The sequence below is a fragment of the Seriola dumerili genome, unplaced genomic scaffold (assembly GCF_002260705.1).
Source record: "Seriola dumerili isolate Sdu_G_001 unplaced genomic scaffold, Sdu_1.0 BDQW01000105.1, whole genome shotgun sequence".
Lineage (NCBI taxonomy): Eukaryota > Metazoa > Chordata > Actinopteri > Carangiformes > Carangidae > Seriola > Seriola dumerili.
In genome coordinates, this window is record NW_019174360.1 from 2,291,966 (window position 1) to 2,310,654 (window position 18,689).

Here is an 18,689-nt window from a genome sequence, read left to right on the forward strand (position 1 = left end):
ATCAAACAAATAATATGCAATACAGACTGCTGTAATAGTATAGGCTTTTATTTTGAAGGTAAAATGGCTAGCTTCTGGTCTTATTTTGAGTTTTTGACGCAGTTTAATGGAACCTGCTGACAGCAAATCGTATGCGCCCACAGGACTGTTTGTCCCGCCCCTTCAGAGCACTAGCGTCACTATGGCAACGACAGTGTTTGATAGTGGGGTCTTTGTCATCAACACTAAGAGAAGGTAGCTAAACGTTTCTGGTACGAAATTAAAAGGGAATATGGCTGTTTTTTTATTTTTAACTAAAACCATTCGATTTTCTAAAACATAAGTAAGTCCTGAAGTTGTGTTGCTCAAAAGTTTTTTCATTAGAAGCTGATAAAAACTTTGCTACGTAGCCTCTATTTAAGTTAACACCAGTTTAATTAAGCTAACTAGGTAGCTAATTATATCTGGGTCATTAGCTTTCTTGCTAACGCTGCAGTCAGGGTTGTCACAGTCTGTAGCCAATTGCTTTATACAACTGTGTGTGTGTGTGTGTGTGTGTGTGTGTGTGTGTGTGTGTGTGTATTAATACAACATTAATATTATAAGCAGGTAGCACAAATATTGCAGAGGTAGAGGGCATGTGCTGCCACAACTTTCTCCATCGTAATGCTAACATTATGACAGTTAATTTAAAAAGTACCCAAGTAAATTGACTGAATAACCTGTTGTCCTTCCATATTTTATAAAATATTCATAGGTTTACTGACGTAGTATTTCCCAACACATTGGTGTCTCCTTGACTGTCCTCCAGCCTTTTGTCATTTCTCTCATGAGGAGCCAGAGCTGACCTTTTGCCAGGATGGAGGTGGCCCTCTCTGCCCCACAGATACTCTCAGAGCCCCTGAGGAAGGGGACTCCTCTGCCTCTGAGCCAGCTGGTGGAGGAGAGCAGGAGCAGAGGCAACATCCCCAATCATCTACTGGAGTCAAGTACATATTAATAGAGAGCATTAATTCTGTTTTCTTTAGTATTAAACTTTACGGTAACAAGCAGCTTATATACACTGCTGCTCACTTATATAATGCGTGTTATCTTGTAACCTGCAAAATGGCAACATTAATATTTCAAATTTTCTTTATTGGTAACCTGTCTGCATATGTGAATAATCCTGCATTCAGTCAGTTTTCTACTACGCTTATTGAAGTTCAGTGATTTGTTTTTTTATGTTTTCTTTATAGAAATCTATGCCAAACTCAAAAGCAACAGCCTGATCCAAGCAGAGCCCCCAGAGCTTCACTTCAGTGGGTTTGAGCTTGGAAAGGATTACCTAAAAATTCTGGTGAGGAGAATACTGCTGAGGTTTTAATATCCTTTGAGTTTTTACAATTAGTCATTTCAATTTCCCATTCACAGGGTACATTAGACAGCTAATTTACTGATAAGTTATTTTATTAAATGAATATTATAGTGCCAGTAAGCTTAATTTTTCATTCGTTTATTAAGGATGACAATTAATTCCTCTTTAGTCTGAAATACAATTAGACAAAAACAATACAGACCAGAAAAAAACAGAATAATAAAGTAAGTACATTAAATACAGGACAAATAGAAGTTACCAGGCTGATTTTTCATACTCTGATGAACACAGGTGTTATAGCGTCATTAGAAAAACCTGATGATTACCTCGATACACGGTTGGTGTCCAAGACTGGAGTGTTTGTTCATCAGGGTCTGCTGTATCATTGTATCAACAAGAGTCCTTTTCAGGGTGTAATAGGGCTATGCTGCATTCACGGTGGAGTCATTATGCAGGTTGTCTAGCTGATTGGAGTCTATTGTGACAGGAATGTATGTTTGCAGGAAACTGGAGACTGCTATTGTGAGAACAGTTGCTTGGACCAATGACAAATAGTATTCAAAATGTCCAAAAATTATTGTTTTCAAGGTGTCACGGAGGGATGTGTCTGTTGTCTGATGCCCTGACAGCAATGCCACGTCATATAGTATGAATGAATGAATAACATTTATTTTGTCATGCATACAACTTCCTTAATGCCCAGCTACATGGGATCATAAGACACCATAAATTCATTAAAGCCAGAAATATAGTGATGCATATACACAGTCAAACAATAAAAAAGTATTCAGACCTTCATTATCTTTAACAAAATTTATAAATCACTGACAAAAACATTTACTATACAGTAGTGTAGAAAATTCAATACTAATTAAATAATCATTCTTGCCCTTTTTAAACAACTAACAAATTAAACAACCATTCCAATTTCAGATCATGTGAACACCAGGATATTTCAGGGTTTTTTCAGGCAATTTCATGGAAAATTAGCTCTCTTAAATCATCATAATTTGCACAGTACAAAGGAAAATGGGACTTTTCACTTCTTTCAAATCACACACCTCAGAGTATTTTGGAATCTGCCAAATTCAATGGCTAGAGAAAGAATACAAGTTCTCTCCTGTGCTTCTTGATAAATGAGAAGTAACACACAATTCATGGCCATGCTTTTGTGTATTTTACAATCAGTGTTTGGTGAAGTGGTGAAAAGACACACACGTATACCGAGATCTGCCTAAAGGCTAAGCAAATCTCTGTAAACTTTAGGCACCCAGTAAAGGCAGATCAAGTTTGTGGTATTTAGAAAAATAAAGTATTAAAAAATAATTGTCAATGTCCTATCCCATCATAACTTCCTCTCATTTGTTTTCCAGTGTGGATACATTTGATGTAATTGAATGGGCACTGATTTTTACCTTCTGTATGTGTGATGAGTCACTGTAGGCTGGATGTAAGCATCAGGAATATGGAAATGTTTTTCTCAAGTGCGTATGATTGGATGGAAATGAAATATCCTTGTCTCTCCTCTCTTCCTCTCCCTCAGAAACTAATCAACATCTCATCTGAGGTTATGAATATTCATATTATTTCCACCCAAACCAAGCACTTCCAAACAACTTACACGAAAAAGGTATTTTTTTTTTATTACAAATTGCTGACCTGAATATAAAATTATGACTCTACTTGTCCGTTAGTGCAATCAGGGCTGTTTCTGATGATTCAACCTTGTTCTTGGTGTTTTCTCTGAAGTATCGTCTCATCCCCGGCCTCGCCTACACGCTCAAGGTCCGATTCTGTCCCGATGAGTGGCGCTACTTCTATGACTGCATTCGAGTTCACTGCAAGGTTAGGATCCAGCAGTTTGTATGCCGCTGTGGTCGCTGTGCTAATCACACATGATTCTCAAAGGACATCACATTGACATTTACAGTTACTGGAAAGACACAACCATCTACTAAATCTAGAGCATGTCACATACAGTCGGGCAAACAGTCTAACAACCACAAGGAACAATTCCCAGCTGCCTGAACTTATCTCTTTTGAGGATACTTCCCCATGTTTACCCTGAGATCTCTCTTATCTGTGTGCTTCTTTCACCCTCCATCTCTTCTCTCTCGCGTGTTCCCTTTACTCTGTTCATTCAACCCGCCTACACTCTCTCTAAGGGGGAAGAGAACCTGTTAATTCCAGTTCATGCTTACCCTGTCATCGATGACCTGCGCATCCCCCCTCGCATCGACCTATCAGCCGTGCCACTTGGACAAAGGTGTGTCTGTGTGTATGTATATTGTACACTGTGTGTGCTGAGATCCACGGCGGACTGTTTTTTGACCTCCTATCTGCCTGAGGGCTTTCCTGTCTCTTTGTATTCTTCCATACAACCAACCATGCTTCTATTCACCCGTTGGTGTCAGATCATAAAAAAAATATATATCTCATCTTTTTTTTTTGTCCTCCTGTCTCTAGTGTAACCCATGCTATTCCTCTGAGATGCAGCTGTCCCATTGACTTTGAGTTCCAGGTGTATGTTATTCAGCCCCATGAGGCGTTCTCCATCCATCCCCTTTCAGGTAGGGTCAAGTGAAATCATTCATTTTAACACCATACATGTCTTCTATTGATTTCTACAGCACATTTTGTGGCTGATGTGTAGTCCTTAAACGATAACACACTGGCATTCTGCAGTTTTTACCCTTTATCTAACTGTTCAACACAACGTTAATTCAGATTTTCAGATTTTGCCTTTCAGGTTAAATGGATAAATATAGTTGTTTTTCCATTAATAGTACTATTTTAGGCTGGTGGGCAGGTAAAGAACAAATCCCATTTGGAGAGCAGATGAGCTGTGTTTTCTCAAGACCTTGCATGGCTATGTTTTGTGTATTAAACAAGTCACTACAGAACTTGAAGGATGCCTCCAGTTTCTACACACTGACATTAAGCAGTATTCATGATCTGGGAAGCATCATAACACATGGCGGAAAAGGCACTTGGGATCTGAATTACTGCTGCAGCTTTAACTCGGTACGAACCTCAAATGAGTAGAAGAGATACAAATGAGTTTCCTCTTTTGGAAATGCTTTTTCTTTTTTTTTGTCTTTTTTATTTTTTTGTCATTTTCCTCTCCACGGCGATGTTATAGCATCTGCAGCTCATAACATAAAAGCAAAAAAGTTGCACAGTTGTAATTCAACCTATTATTTTCTGTTGCAGCGAATATCACACTCAGTCATTTTTAAGGTCATTTGTCACTTATTTGTAGCCTAAGTCATTTATTCATACTCCTATAAGCCCTGTCAGATGAGCTCCAGTAACCCTGCAGAGACGCACCCCTAAGGTTTCAAATGTATCACTTTTACTGATATAATAGTGGGTGATTGTCAGTGTTTAGGTTGGTTTGGTCAAGTTTGCACCTGTGCTACTAGCACTTGGACTGGCAGAAGCTTGATGTTTTAACTGTTCCACTTTTAGATGTATTGCAGTTGTTTTTTCCATTAGTTTCAGCTACCATTCATCCCTGTTGTTTTATCTTTGCGCTTGCAGGTGTGATACCAGCCAACGGTGAGGTGAAGCTCACGGTGACCTTCAGTCCTTTCCAGTATGAGACTTCTCAGGTCACCATCCAGCTGGTCATCTCACAGTTCAACACCAAACCTTACCTCTGTACCATCACTGGGAATTCTGCCCCTAACCCAGCCCTCAGGTAAGCAATGCAACATCGTGTTCAAAGACACCGTGGTGCATTAGGTGCTCAGATATCACTATCATCTCACCGACAGTAATGTCAGCTGACCAGGAGCCACTAGAAGCTATTTGTTTAAGGGGTGGTGATCTGTTTTTCCTCCTCCGTGACACATCTTTCTATCTTGCTCTTATCATTCCATCTTATCTTACTGTGCTATCTCATACTCCAAATGTAGCTTTTGCTCATTTCATGACAGGTTCACACCCTCTCTGTGGGTTTTATTGACACTCTGTTATATATTAGATATATGCATGTGTTTATACTACGAGGTCCAAAAGTCTGACTTTTGGACAGTGACTAAAGAGACATCTGCATTTAGATTAATAGGAAGCAACAAGAACAGCCCAATGACAGTTACACAGAGAGGGATATTATAGTAGGGTTGCAGTGCATAAACCCCTCATTACAAAGATTTCTCTATAATGCTTCACTTAGTTGTCATGAGCAACAGAAATCTTAAATAATAGAGTAGAAGGATGAAGTAAAGTCTTTCCCCTCTCTTCTGCTATTCAGTAATTCCAACTCTCACATTGTATGAGCAAACAAACTACCAAAGACTAAAAACATGCTCCTGACTGGATTCAGAGAAAATGTCCATGTGTGCTGATTAGAAGTGCCCATTTGGTTTTTTTTCCAGCTAGTATAATGTTTAATTCTGTTCCCATGAGAAAGAGGGTGCTATCCATCACACAGCAGTAGCTCCATCCAATGCACTGTCTTGGTGTTATCTCGGCCAAAAGTTAATAATTCATGAAAATAGCTCGGTGGCTGGTGCAGTGATATCAAGATTGATATGCCACTCGATGGATGTTTAGCATATAAAACATTCTGTTTGTTGTTCCCCTCAGTGGAACCAAATAAAAGATGAGATATGTTCAAGTGTCTCCTGCCAGACTTATATGACATAGGTAGAGGCTATTTTTTAACTATTTGAAGTGTTTATCCACTACCTGTAGCTAACTATTTAACTTATTTATAGTGTTGAATCTATTTTGTTCTTTAATAATGTGCACAGTTCTGTTATAATTAAAGCAAATTTCACTCCATCATGTCTACTTTTATTAATATATGTCTCTGCGTGATAGTCAGCTGGAAAGGAAGTCGGGTCATGGAGATGCAGCGATTGCAGAATATAAGGGACCTTCACCTGCCACCCAAGTGCCTCCTCGAAGTAAAACCAGATACAGGTCAACCAAGGAGGCTGACAAATCAAAGGTAGTGTATCGGTCAAGATTAGATTAGTTTTAGTTCTGACACATCAGTCGCTCTCGTGTTGAAAGTAGTTATGAAAAGTTCTCTTTCTCCTTAAACTAGTTATAAAACTAGTGATACTTTGTAAACTAAGAGTAAAACTATACTTTCACTGCGCTCATAAGACTGGTCATTTCTTGCCGTTATCTCCGTACCTGTCCTCTAGAAGTTGAGGGATCAGTCCGGACTGAAGCCGCCGGTGGATGTCTCTACCCCCGCGGGCGTTGCCAAGATGCTGATCAAAGACACCAGTAAACTCAGCTCTAAAGCCCTGAAGGAAGGTAGAGGCAACCTTCTGTTTTACTCTTTCAGTTGTTGCTGATTTTTTTGAAACATACGTCCTCATCAAACGTGATGTTCTATGTTTTAGATTAACTTCATTCTATTAAGGTCCTGCTGTACTCAAGTTGCTGCCATGAAGTAAACTGCATTTCAGATGATGCATACGGACATGCACATGTCTCTTATTTTCCCCTTCTCTTCAGCCATGTCCTGCGGCAGTGTGTTTGGTCTGCAAAACAAGCAAATGAAGGAGGCACTTTTCATAAAAAAGGTTCAACAAAATGTGAAGGAGGAGCAAGCCAACCACGTCAGATGGTAGGTTAAACTAAAATATAGCATTTCAGAAACAAAATTAAAAGCATATGTACAGTTTTAGAACAGGGGGAGGATGAAGATGTACCAGCTATCATCAGATCATCCAGGAATATGCTTATCTAATCAGCAATAAGGGGAGATATGTGGAAAAATACATACATGAATATACATGGAAAATACAGATGCGCTATTTTATCACAGTTCAACAAGTTAGATAATATTTTAACTGTGACAACAAAACGTTGGATGAGAGGATGCAGTGAAAACCACGCTTCAATTAGTCTTGTTTTTTGGTTTCGCCCAGTGTTGAAGAGATTCTGGAAAGAAATAATTACATAAATTAAAATAATTATTACAAAGCTTCTTGTTTTGGATGTCGAATTTGTTGGTAGAACGCCAGCAGGAATTTAGTGTCGGAATGAAACGCTTCCATGCATCCACAATTGGAAAGAAATAATAAAAATTCAAACCATTAACACCAATAACATTAACTTTCTTTATTTTAATATTTGTATTTTTCATCTTTGTGCTTATTTTGTCACATGTATTGCAGTTAACATCTATATGTATGTTTCTTTCATTCAGGCAAGTCCACCTGGGTAAAGACCCTGTGTCAGAGCAAACCAGGAGGCAGATACTGGAGGAGAGAGAGATCACGCTGCATGAATACACGGTAGGATTCGTCACTTGGCGTGGGACATAGAGAAACATGTAGAGCAGAGGTTTTCATAGTCTGACACTGTGGAGCCCCGTCAGAAAATTCCACTGATGCACCATTGGATCCACACTGTGATCTTGACCATTTGAAATAAATCATTCTGCGTCAGTGATTGATTGTATTGAGAGTCACAGAGGGTATGTGCAGACTCAGCCAAAGTAACATCAGATGTGAAATATGAGTCTGTGTGTGTTTGTGTCCCCAGAAAAAAGTTATTTGAATAGTTGACAGAACGCTCACAGACACTTAGCAGGACTTCCTCCCCATCTCCTCTCCACCTGCACTGTTTATAATGCACGCACGCACGCACACACACATACACTCACACACACACACACACACATAGATATGATCTCTGTTTACAACCTCATATTTCCACATTGGTATTTTATGGGGACTGCTGCTGTTTTTATGATAGGAAGAGCTACCATCTTCTTGTATAGGTCATCTTGAAATCTTGACTGCAGGCCAGAACTTAAATAAGCCATCCGATAAACCTTCTTCCTCTGTTTGCATCAGAGTGAAAAGGTTTGCAGACACAATCTTTTTACCAAATGTTGGCAAATGAGACCGTGCTCCAGATGATTGGTAGCGGTCGCTTGATTCACGGAATTAAGACATAACGCTTATTTCTTCCCATGATAAAGAGAACGTTGCCTCTTCAGCCAAGGGATTTCAAGTTGTTCTTACCGTAGAGGATAAACTTGTTGGGATATTCTTTTTCAGTTGAGTTTGCACCATCTGTCACTGCCAGAAGGATTTAGCAAAAATAGAAAGAACATCTACTTTTGTTTTTATGCCACATACCAATCTCCCTTTGCACTGGAACTTTTTTTTTTTTAGCTGGATTCCTATAGGTTTCTTACCAGTTCAGACATCATGACACTCAACAAAATGCATGTAAATTTATAACTCTCTATACAACGAAAGAGAAGCTACCTCTTGTTTGAAAGTGAGATACTTCTTATCAAACTAAAAATAATTATTTGTGACACTTGCTTTAGGAATTGATATTTTTAGCTATGCTAGCAGTCCACCACTTTGTTGTCATTGCCGTTGTCTATGACATTCCCTTCAGATTCAGCTAATCTCTGTGTTTAGTGTTCATTAACAAAAAATATTCAGTTTAATACATAATCTCTATGCACTGCTAACTTATTGTGTTGTAGGTACAAAGGGGAGATGTAAGGCAAGAGGAAGACTTTGCTGCTGGACCACCTAAACTTTCCTCCAGACGAGTGCTTTGTGAAGCTGGACAGGTAAATCTCTACTTTTGTACGTTTACTTTGACACAGAACTTCCACATTTCACTCAGTTTGCTTTGCTGGTAACATCAACAACAAGTTAATAACTCTCCACATGAATCCATCATTGGTTGTGTAAGTTGTTGTTTCTAAATTGCTGCTGCACTAGACTGAGGTTCCCATCATCGCTAGATTAACTGAAGCATCACGCTTCACAGGCGGACTTGCCGATAGTGTACATGATGTAGTAACAGGAGTTTGTGTGTGTGTTTCCTCAGCCCTGAGTAAAGTCTCACACAGCATATAAAAATCTGAAAGAAAAGCACCTTCGTTCCAAAACTGCAGTTGGCACAATGTTCAATTAATGCAACATCACTAAGTCATTCAGGATTATATATTTTCTTACATGTATATTCTTCTTCATAAAAGAGGGGTTTCAATAATGTTAGATGAAATGAATCTGTTGCTTTCAGCCCTTTTCTGCAATTTAATTCAATCTAACATTCACTTTTTACAATCCTACCATCTTTTGTCATTTAAATACTTCAAGCCAAGACCCTGTGAAATCCCACTTTATGGTACTTTTCATATGAACTCAATGAAATGATGTCAAACGAGCATATAAAAATCAGGAATAAATGTCTTTTCTAACCTCCTCCAGGCCCCAGAGGGAGCCCCAACCTTCCAGTTTTACTCCAGTTTTCATTGGGAGTTGAGACGAAGAGCCCTCAGACTGTTCCAGCAGGCAGCACGCAAGGTACATACATCCAAGTACTGTAAAGTCACCGTGGTAATGCACACATGCTCTAGCATTTGCTGAGATGCACAACACACACGTTCCTCTTCCCCCAGGAGATGGCTGCTGTCCCTGCGGCTGTGTCCCTTTAGCTCAGCCGTGTGTAAACTCTTCACACTAAATGTATAATATTCCTTACTGTACAGTCGAGCTTCCTGGGTGCAGTGCATCCCAGTAAAAGCAGAGTAATCTCACATGGCCTCTTGGATCCACAGGAAGAGCATGTTTCTCTGTTTCCAGTGGAGACTCTTGCTGAACACTGTGTTGACCTAATAGGTTGTTATTCATGTGCTGGTGCAGCTGACTCAAGCAGACACTTTTTTTATAAATATAAAATACTAGTAATGAAATAAGTATGTATCTCTCCATTGTTGTGTGAATTATTGATTTCGAGAAAATCTTTAATTTTAAAATCATGCAGGGTCTCTGCAGCTTTCACTGTGTTAAATTTATGACTTTTATGGTTATAACACTCACAGAATCAGTTGGTATAATATTTGTCCTCAATTATTTATTTAGTACATGAATTTATTGACATTCAGATCACATTTTTGTACTTATCAGCTGTGTATAGTCATAATTCCTGGTAATATAATTAATCAATTAACTTGTCGTGGACAGACAGGTAACAGGAAATGGATGGTTATCTTAACCAATTAAAAATATGTCAAGTAATTTAAGTAAATAATGTAATGAGGCAGCTCTGGTTGTGCATATAGAAAACCCAACACAATGAGCAGGCACTTGGGGACAGTGTGGAGGAGAAACTTACTTACTGAGTTTGTTAAAATGACAATAACAAATAATTTTAAGTAACCAATGTGCTTGTTTGCTCAATTGTTTATCCATATTTTTTCTCTATTATATTGCACTTGCCCATCGCTAGGCAGCAGTTGTTGCTGTCCACTTGGTTTATGTTTCTTTTGTTCTTTATGTGTCACTTGACCTGAACTCAGACAGGCAGCATCAAAGGAAGGTTGTGGGTCTCTTTGTGAGTCATTGTAAAATAAAGAAAAGTCAGACTTGTAGACAGCAGTATCACGCTGTTCTGCTCTCTCACAGGTTGTGATCCGATGTCGCATGAACCGAAGACTGGCGAGTTTGAAGGAGCTGGCAGACAGCGTGAGGAACCTGCCCTCGGCACAGAAAGGTTTCGATTATCCCAAGATCTCCTCATTCAGAAATAATCTCATTTTGCTGTGTCAGGAAAGCATGCTTAATTGAATTTATTTCTAGAGGTAAAATTGAAATAAAATCCCTTCAGGTTATTATGAGGTTCTTGGAACATATATGTAATCCTGAGGAACAGGGCTATTTACGGTACTCTGTGCATTTAGTTATACTTTTATTGCTGAATATTTCTCACTGACCTTTTGGTTTTATAATTGTCTCATCTCTTTTATGTTTACTTTAGTCGGAGAGAAGAAGCCGTGTGACCTGGAGATATCGCCAGACAAAGTCTTTCCATTTTCTTTTCCCATTTTCCCTGATGAACATGACCCACTGGTGAGTATGTTACATATTTAATGCACCCTAACAGCAAACTGTAAAAGTTACTGTCCTAATGCAGATTACAAGCAGTTAGATATGTTTGAAGTGTACCTGCCCATTTATGTCAAAGACAGAAATCAGCAGCCTGTCAGCAAAAGAGTTTGATCACTTTGTTAAATCCTAAATTATCCAAATGGGAGCTGATATATAGAAGACTAGAAACCTCTGAAAAGTGAGTGCTGGCTATTGTCCTGCACATGAAACAATTTTCATTCATTATTTCCCCTGAAAGACGTCTTTGATCTAACCGTGGAATCAAAGAGAAGCTCACTTTCCCGCACTTTGATTAAATCTTTCAATTCCCTGATGCCCCGCAGAGGAACGGCCTCGGTGTTCAACTGAACAAATAACGCCATTTGTCTCCTTGATATTTCTAGGCTCACAGTAATTTGGTCTCAGTGCCTGTGGATCCTATTGATGTGACTGTGACAACGCATATTCCTTTCTTCAAGCTTAAAGTAGGTATTTCCTGCAGCACCTGCTCATCTGAACATCACACTTATATCTCAACATCCAGCACCAGCAGTGGTGAAAAGTAAAGAAATATTGATGCAATGTCACTCTACTTGTGCATGACTGACAATTTATGTTTGAGTTTGGTCATTTCCTGTTTTATTTTGTAGTTAATTTCCTTGTGTGTCTCGATGTTTTACTTCCTGTCTTTGTCCTTGTTGATTTGTCTGCCCCGCCCTAATGTGTTTCACCTGTGTTCAATCAGCCTTGCCTCCCTCGTGTCTATTTAGTGTCTGTGTCAGTTCGTCTGTTGAAGCTCCTTGTGTTACCTGTTCGTGTCCCCTTTGCTACCGGTTCAAGTTCCTTGTGTTACCTCGTGCTTCGGCTTTCTGATTAGCCCCCAGTGTTACATTGTGCTTTGGCTTCCTGTTAGGTTGGTTCACCAGTTTTGTAAGTTCTTCTGAGTGTTGAACATTTTTCAGACTCCCTTGTGTTGGTTGCATTTGGGTCCAGCCTTACCTCATACTGTGAAAAGTATTGTACATGCGTATCATAAGCCATATGATAAAATACAGTGCTTGTTGAATATTAAACCAGTGGTTTCCAACTGTTTTTGGCTTGTAAACCTTTACAAAAATCAGGATCAAGCTGTTGCACCATGTCACACTTCAGATATCTGAGTTGTTACCAGTTGCATCAAAGAGACATTCCCTCTCTAAACCTCTGACGGGACTTCATTCAAATAATTGTTCCTAAAGACGTCATATTGAACATTTATATTTTTTCCTCTTCATCATCATCTTATGATCCCCCTGAATTATTTTGTGACCCTCTGGAGGTGTCTGACCCCTAATCTGGGAACCACACTAATACTGCATCAGTATTAAGAATCTTAAATCTCATACGAGTAATTTCTCATATCTGTTTTGATGTTGTGTTGCTATTCTAACCATAGTGTTTGTTGATACTGTTTTGGCCCTCTAGGTTCCTCAGCACTATAAGCTTATGGGCTACGAGCCTGTGTCAACCTGGGAGGCATTTAACTCTTATATCCCCACTACTCTGGCCAGACCACTTCGCACTGGAGCTTCGGTAACTATACAGCACCTTCACTCAAGCATACTGATCTTTCTACTAATTTGTTCTTTGATTGCCTTTTTAAAAAATTCATCTCACTGTGTTGTTGTTGCTTTTCAGGACGAGGCTGGAGCCGAGAAGGAACAGCAGCATGAAAATGAAGAAGCAGCTGTGGAAGCAAAGGAGGTGGCGGGTCTCAGCTTCACTGCCCCTGAAGCTCTGCTCAGACCTTTCCCTGCAAACCCGCTCAGGATCTTTGTAAGGCTTCTCATTCATTTCCCCTACATGATGATATGTTTCACGATGACAGGTATATTCAAACTAGAATTGTTCCTGTGTTTATCTCGTGATTTTGTGGTTTAGAATCCGGCTCCAGGCCTGCAGGCTTACAAACCGACCCCTAAATACCTGGAGAGTGATCTGGAGTTCCACCTCTGCCCTCTGCCCAGGTAAGAAGAGTCATCTTCGGTCATATTGTCCTTTTCTTTCTCTTGGGCATCAAAACAGTTGCACAAAACAGTGCTTTCTGTCTGCAGGTACACAGTCTCAGAGAGCAGCATGCATGACACAAGGACTCTGCACACTCAGAAGAAGTTTCTGGATCGCAAGGTTAGAGACTTTGTAGTCAGTGAACTTCTCTGAAAAGCTTTTAGTCTTGTCCGTAAAGCACTTGAACCCTGTTTTGATCATTTTTGTTTGGACATGTTAGGAAACGTTTTCCTGCTGGACTGAAGTGTTTGATAATCACAGGCATTTTTCAAAGTTGACCTCTTTCAGTAAAAGTTGATGTAGCTCCATTTTTAGATCTGAAATGTTGTTTGTTCTTTTTTTTTTCTCTTGACCAACAACAGGAAGTGATAAAAGGGGTCATGACATGGAAGAACTTCGATTCGATCGCCTTGAACTCTTTGTCCAACCAACCTGCTCTCACCAGTGGCTGTGCCCTGCGCAGGTAGGTCACAACTGCTTTTCTTGGACTGAGAAAGTGAAAGCTGGACCCTAACAGAGCTACATTATAATGTGAGCTGTGTGGTGAATACCCTTTCACCTACCTGCCTTTTTATTTGTCGACTAGATTTTAGTTCAACCTTAGACAATAGAAGCTGGAGTTTGCTACCTTTTATTACCACTACATCTCTGTGTGAAATATCAAGTTGTGCCAGTTCCTGTTTTTCCTCCTTTTTACTGAGCAAGGAAGTGAGAATGACTTCATACAGAGAACAACCACCCAGAAGTTAAAAGAGAGGTTTTACTCACCCTGAGGTTCCCGTGTTAAACCACCCTTATGTGGAAGTAGTCGCTGAGGAGCTCCAACTGGAGCACTGTGGGACCACAAAGCACATGTTTACACTACCTGTTTACAGAGTACAAAGTGGCTGTTGTTCACATCTGCTGTCTATATTTTTACCACCTGTAGAGGAATTTGAATTTATGACCCTCTGGTTGCAAAACTGCTGCTCCAGATTTGAGTTTTTACAAGATATATCAAGCTACACAAAATAAATGGCAGATTATCGAATAATGAAAAATGATTGTCTATTTCAGCATTAGTTATATTAGAAAGGTTTGCAAGACAGACTCATGTCCTAACAGACAACTTATTTCTATCTACCTCTTTCTCTTTGCTTCCTTCTCAAGTGATACCAGTAGATATTTATCCTCTCGCCCTCTTATCCTACTCATCATCTCACATACAGTTTTACAGAAACATGACTTCTCGCACTCTTCAAAAATAGATGTGTTAGAGCCAAGTCCGCACAAGTTCCAGCACCTGCCAGGTTGGAGGCTGTGAAAGTGTCTACTCGTAACATATCCGGCAGAACTCATTTCACATTCATAGAGTTGGAGTACATGCAGTACTGCGCTTACAGCAGGTATCATTTTGGATTTCAAGTATTGGTTCTGATTCCATTTAATTTAGAAAATAAGCTGCTTTTATTTAAAATCCCACTGCGGTTTTATAAAGAACAGAAAGAACAGTGGGTGTGGTTCTTGTATTCATCAGTTCTGCTTTTGCAAAGGAGCCGGTAAAGTTGTACATTCCTAAAATCGATCCTGTGTGTTGAGATTAGTTTTCTCCCTCTGGTTTTAGAGCCTTGGATATCATCAATCTGACTTAAATGTACATCTTGACTTGCTTGGAGTGAAAAGGCCACATTTCAGTAGTTTTGGACTGAAGATTAATTATTATTAGTGCAGTGCTCTGCTAGTTCCAATTTTCCAGCTGTTATTTAGATTCAATGTCTCTGTTTCTAAAAATTGAAGCAAGGAACAAATAAGTAATTGGAGATTTTAAAAACAAGGAATCGTGGACGCTTCCTGTTGAACTGAATTTAACCTGAATTTTTGACTCATCCAGCAGCCGAACGCACTCGTGTCTTCTTTCTACAATGGAAACGAGACATTGTTCAGAATAAGCGGAGAGTCTCAGTCATATGGAGGCAGAGAGCCCGTCACACACAGTCTCTACTCACACTGTGGAATAATGATTTATTCAGACTTTAGCCTAAATGGACAGTGAATAAATTATGATATTTTGATGTAGCGTATTAGTGAGCACAGCTTAGGGCTGTCCTGTTCCATTTGTGGTGCACTGTATGTTTCTTTGTGCACCCTGTCACAATGACTATGACTCAGGTGTGCAAAACACTTCTTGTTTCTGACTTTTTCTATGTACAGAATTTCGTAATTTATCCTGCATGAATGGATTTCTTGTTTCAAGATGATTTAAGTAACAAAATGAAAGTTGCAGAGCTAATGATGCAATGTACCCAGGGAGATCTGAAACCATTTTAAGTCTTTATTTGACAAGATCCCCAAGTAATTCGGCCAACCACTGTTCACATGATGTATCTGTGAATGTGTGGGTTTGACTACTATTTTGCTACAACTCTCTCTCTCTCCTCACCTTTCTGTCTACTTCCCATCTCTCTCCACCTTCCTTCACCTTACATAATCAGATGCCTGGCAAGGCAAAATATTCTCTTTATGCCTGTCACCACTGATCTGCAGGATAACTGAAGATATATTCTTGTTTTTTCATGCAAGAGATGACTTTCCCCCAGCCTCCCTGCTCAGTCTCATTAATTTTCCAGCACTGCATCACCGGTTACATTCACTGTGTCTCTGGTTATCTTACACACACAAACAATATGATTTATGTCAGGTGATCGTAATAGCAGATGAGAATGAAATTGACAGAAACTTGACAGCAGGAGAATGAGAGATGTGTTTTCCTTATGTAATATGTGTTAATGATTAAAGGGACTGTGTTGTATCTCAACTACCAACAAACTTTAAAACAGCAACTCTGTAGGTACAGATTCTACTTATTTTACAGCTGTACTACTGTGAGCCACACAAATGCAAATGGAACCTGTTTTACATGAGAATTTGATTTAAAATGAATACCGTCGTGTTAATTTTACTGTCATTAAAATTTTACCGCCATCATTTTGCTTATATGTGACGCTTTTAGATTGAGGAGTAAAACTTTCTGACTTGGGGGATCAAAATGCTGTTTAATAACAGTTTAAGATGGAAATATTTTAAATAAATTACATTTCACAAAAATAGCACAGTATACCTCAAGTTACAAAACACTATGCTACTAACGTCAGACTAAATGACTAGATAAATGCCGCTGGTCATGTTAGTATGATAACTCCATGGAAACTACCAACTCTAAAACACACACATTCAGCACCAGACATGAATCCACATACTGTTTTTATAACAAACTCGTATCTCCATTTACAAAAGATGGGCTGTTAAGTTTAATATGTTAGTATAGGTAAAGTAAAATAGTAGTAAATCACTAGTTTGAAACCAGTTAGTGGTTACTAAGGACTTAGGAAGGACTTTTTACACTCAACACTGAATTATAATGAATATAATGAATATAATGAATTTACAAGTGGCTGGTACAACCCAGTCCCAGACTGTGACTGTATGTCTATGTGACCATGTGTTTCCATGCTCCTGCCATTATAAAGTATCTGTTCAGAATGAAATCACAGCTTAGAGCAGGGTTGCTTCCCAAAGCCAAACCTGTCAATGTTTTAAATCTATTTTTGCCTGTGAGTGGTATCAGCTTTCACTCAGGAGTATTTTTAATGTTCCTGTTCAAACTGAGATTTCAAACAACCCTAAGCAGTCCTTTCATCTAAGTAAGAAGTATCTGACCACTGTCTCGATTTTGTGATGTTTGGTCTCGCTCTTCAGGGAAAAAAGCAGTGTGTGTGTGTGTGTGTGTGTGTCTCCTTTAGGTCTGTCGACTACAGCACAGATGTACTTCCACTCACAGCACCTCGTCCTCTCACCACCTTTCCTGATGATCTGACGCCACTAATGGACAAACCGTAAGCACATACCACACTATTGACACTATTGATCTGCTTGTGTTTTCTCTCAGCAAGAAAAAGTGAGTACAATCACTGCTCCGATGCTCAGATTATGTACAGTATGTTTTATCTGTGCGCAGGTGTGAAGGCTCAGGAGTTCAACTGACTCCAGAGATGATCAGAGCAGAGTTCTTGTCTGGGGAACCTCTGGTCTCCAATAGCAACCTCACCACGGGAATGACAGCCTGGTAAGTCTACTGGTGCAGCATTTGCGTTGCTAAGACAGAGGTTACAACATAACAATGACATTATGTATAATGAATCCTTACTGACGCACTTCCCATGCAACAAATAGGATGAATGTATATGAAAGTATATCCATACACACATGCACATTGCAGATAGTGGTAGTTGGAAAGGGCATTAAACATGTTGTGAGTTTTAAGACAAATCCTCATGATAAACTAAATATGAAGTTAATGAATGTTCAAATTGCGTAGATGGAAACTTCACACGCTGCGTGAAGCTCTCTTTTAACTGCTGCCATCACAATGAAAAAGATCATTTAGATATAATTGATAAAGATTTCTAACTATAACTACTTTTCATTATCTATGAAGATAAGATTATTTTTTTATGGCTGAAGTTCCAGCCTTGACTCAAAATGCACTCTTATCATATAAATTCATAGTGTACCTGATACCATACGTGTGCGGGTCTAAATTGTTAGCATCCTCTAGCAAATGACAATTTAACTGTCCCTGCAAAGGGGTTTTTAAAAGTATTGTCATCCCTTTTGTAGAGATATACTGTCATATTTTGACAGATTATAGCCTGTTTAGGCATAGATTACTTTAATCTAAAACTTGCAATTATTAAAAGGAGGCTCTTGTCTACTGGTCTCTCTATTCCCTGCTGAATCTGTCCAGTTCTTCCATTGATAACGTTAAATTGCTCTGTCACAGGCACCAGAGGGAGCTTCAGATGGAGGCAACATACAGGTCTGAATTCAACCAGATGGGAAGAAGAGTGATGACCAGGCTGGGGAAACTTGGAATCGACAACGGAACTTCTCATTCACCAGGAGAGGACTGTGAATAGGTAAAAAACCCACACGCACTTCCTCGAAACACACGGACACCCGGAACCAGGATATGTGCGTACCGCGTACACACACTTGCACGAGAAACTATGTTCGTGGCACCACAAATAAGCGCTATACTCATCCTACTCGGCCGTACGAGACTCTACATTGTGTGCGCTGCCACTTCTGTAAAATAAAACCTGGTTACTTTCTCACCCACCTATAAGCCTTCCTCCCACCCACTCAAAATTACCAGTAAGCTCCCCTCCTGTTCTCTTACAAATCCTGGAAATTCGTTATCCCTCCACCCACTCGGATCCATACATAAGCACAGCGACAGTATATTCTAACACATTACTGACAAACTGCATTCAATTAAAAATGATAATTCTGCATTTTTACACCGTTCACAGTTTACGTTGTCGTAGAAACACAGTGCGACTGCGCTTCTCACTATTAAACCTTATTATGCTGCAAACAACAGTGTCACACTT

The 18,689-nt window shown here is 39.4% G+C and overlaps 1 protein-coding gene across 1 annotated transcript; it reads left to right on the forward strand.

Moving 5' to 3' along the window:
- The first annotated feature begins 202 nt into the window (after window positions 1-202).
- Window positions 203-18,212, forward strand: cfap221 (cilia and flagella associated protein 221). The gene is made up of 24 exons (XM_022746475.1): window positions 203-234; window positions 791-968; window positions 1,218-1,318; window positions 2,880-2,966; window positions 3,086-3,181; window positions 3,502-3,602; window positions 3,803-3,906; window positions 4,880-5,039; window positions 6,167-6,296; window positions 6,499-6,613; window positions 6,818-6,929; window positions 7,515-7,602; window positions 8,817-8,906; window positions 9,553-9,648; window positions 10,750-10,837; window positions 11,102-11,193; window positions 12,676-12,783; window positions 12,889-13,026; window positions 13,132-13,217; window positions 13,305-13,377; window positions 13,620-13,720; window positions 17,037-17,129; window positions 17,252-17,359; window positions 18,077-18,212. Exons 2-24 carry the CDS (start codon window positions 839-841, stop codon window positions 18,210-18,212), a joined length of 2,433 nt encoding a protein of 810 aa, XP_022602196.1. The 5' UTR covers window positions 203-234; window positions 791-838.
- The last annotated feature ends 477 nt before the right edge of the window (window positions 18,213-18,689 follow it).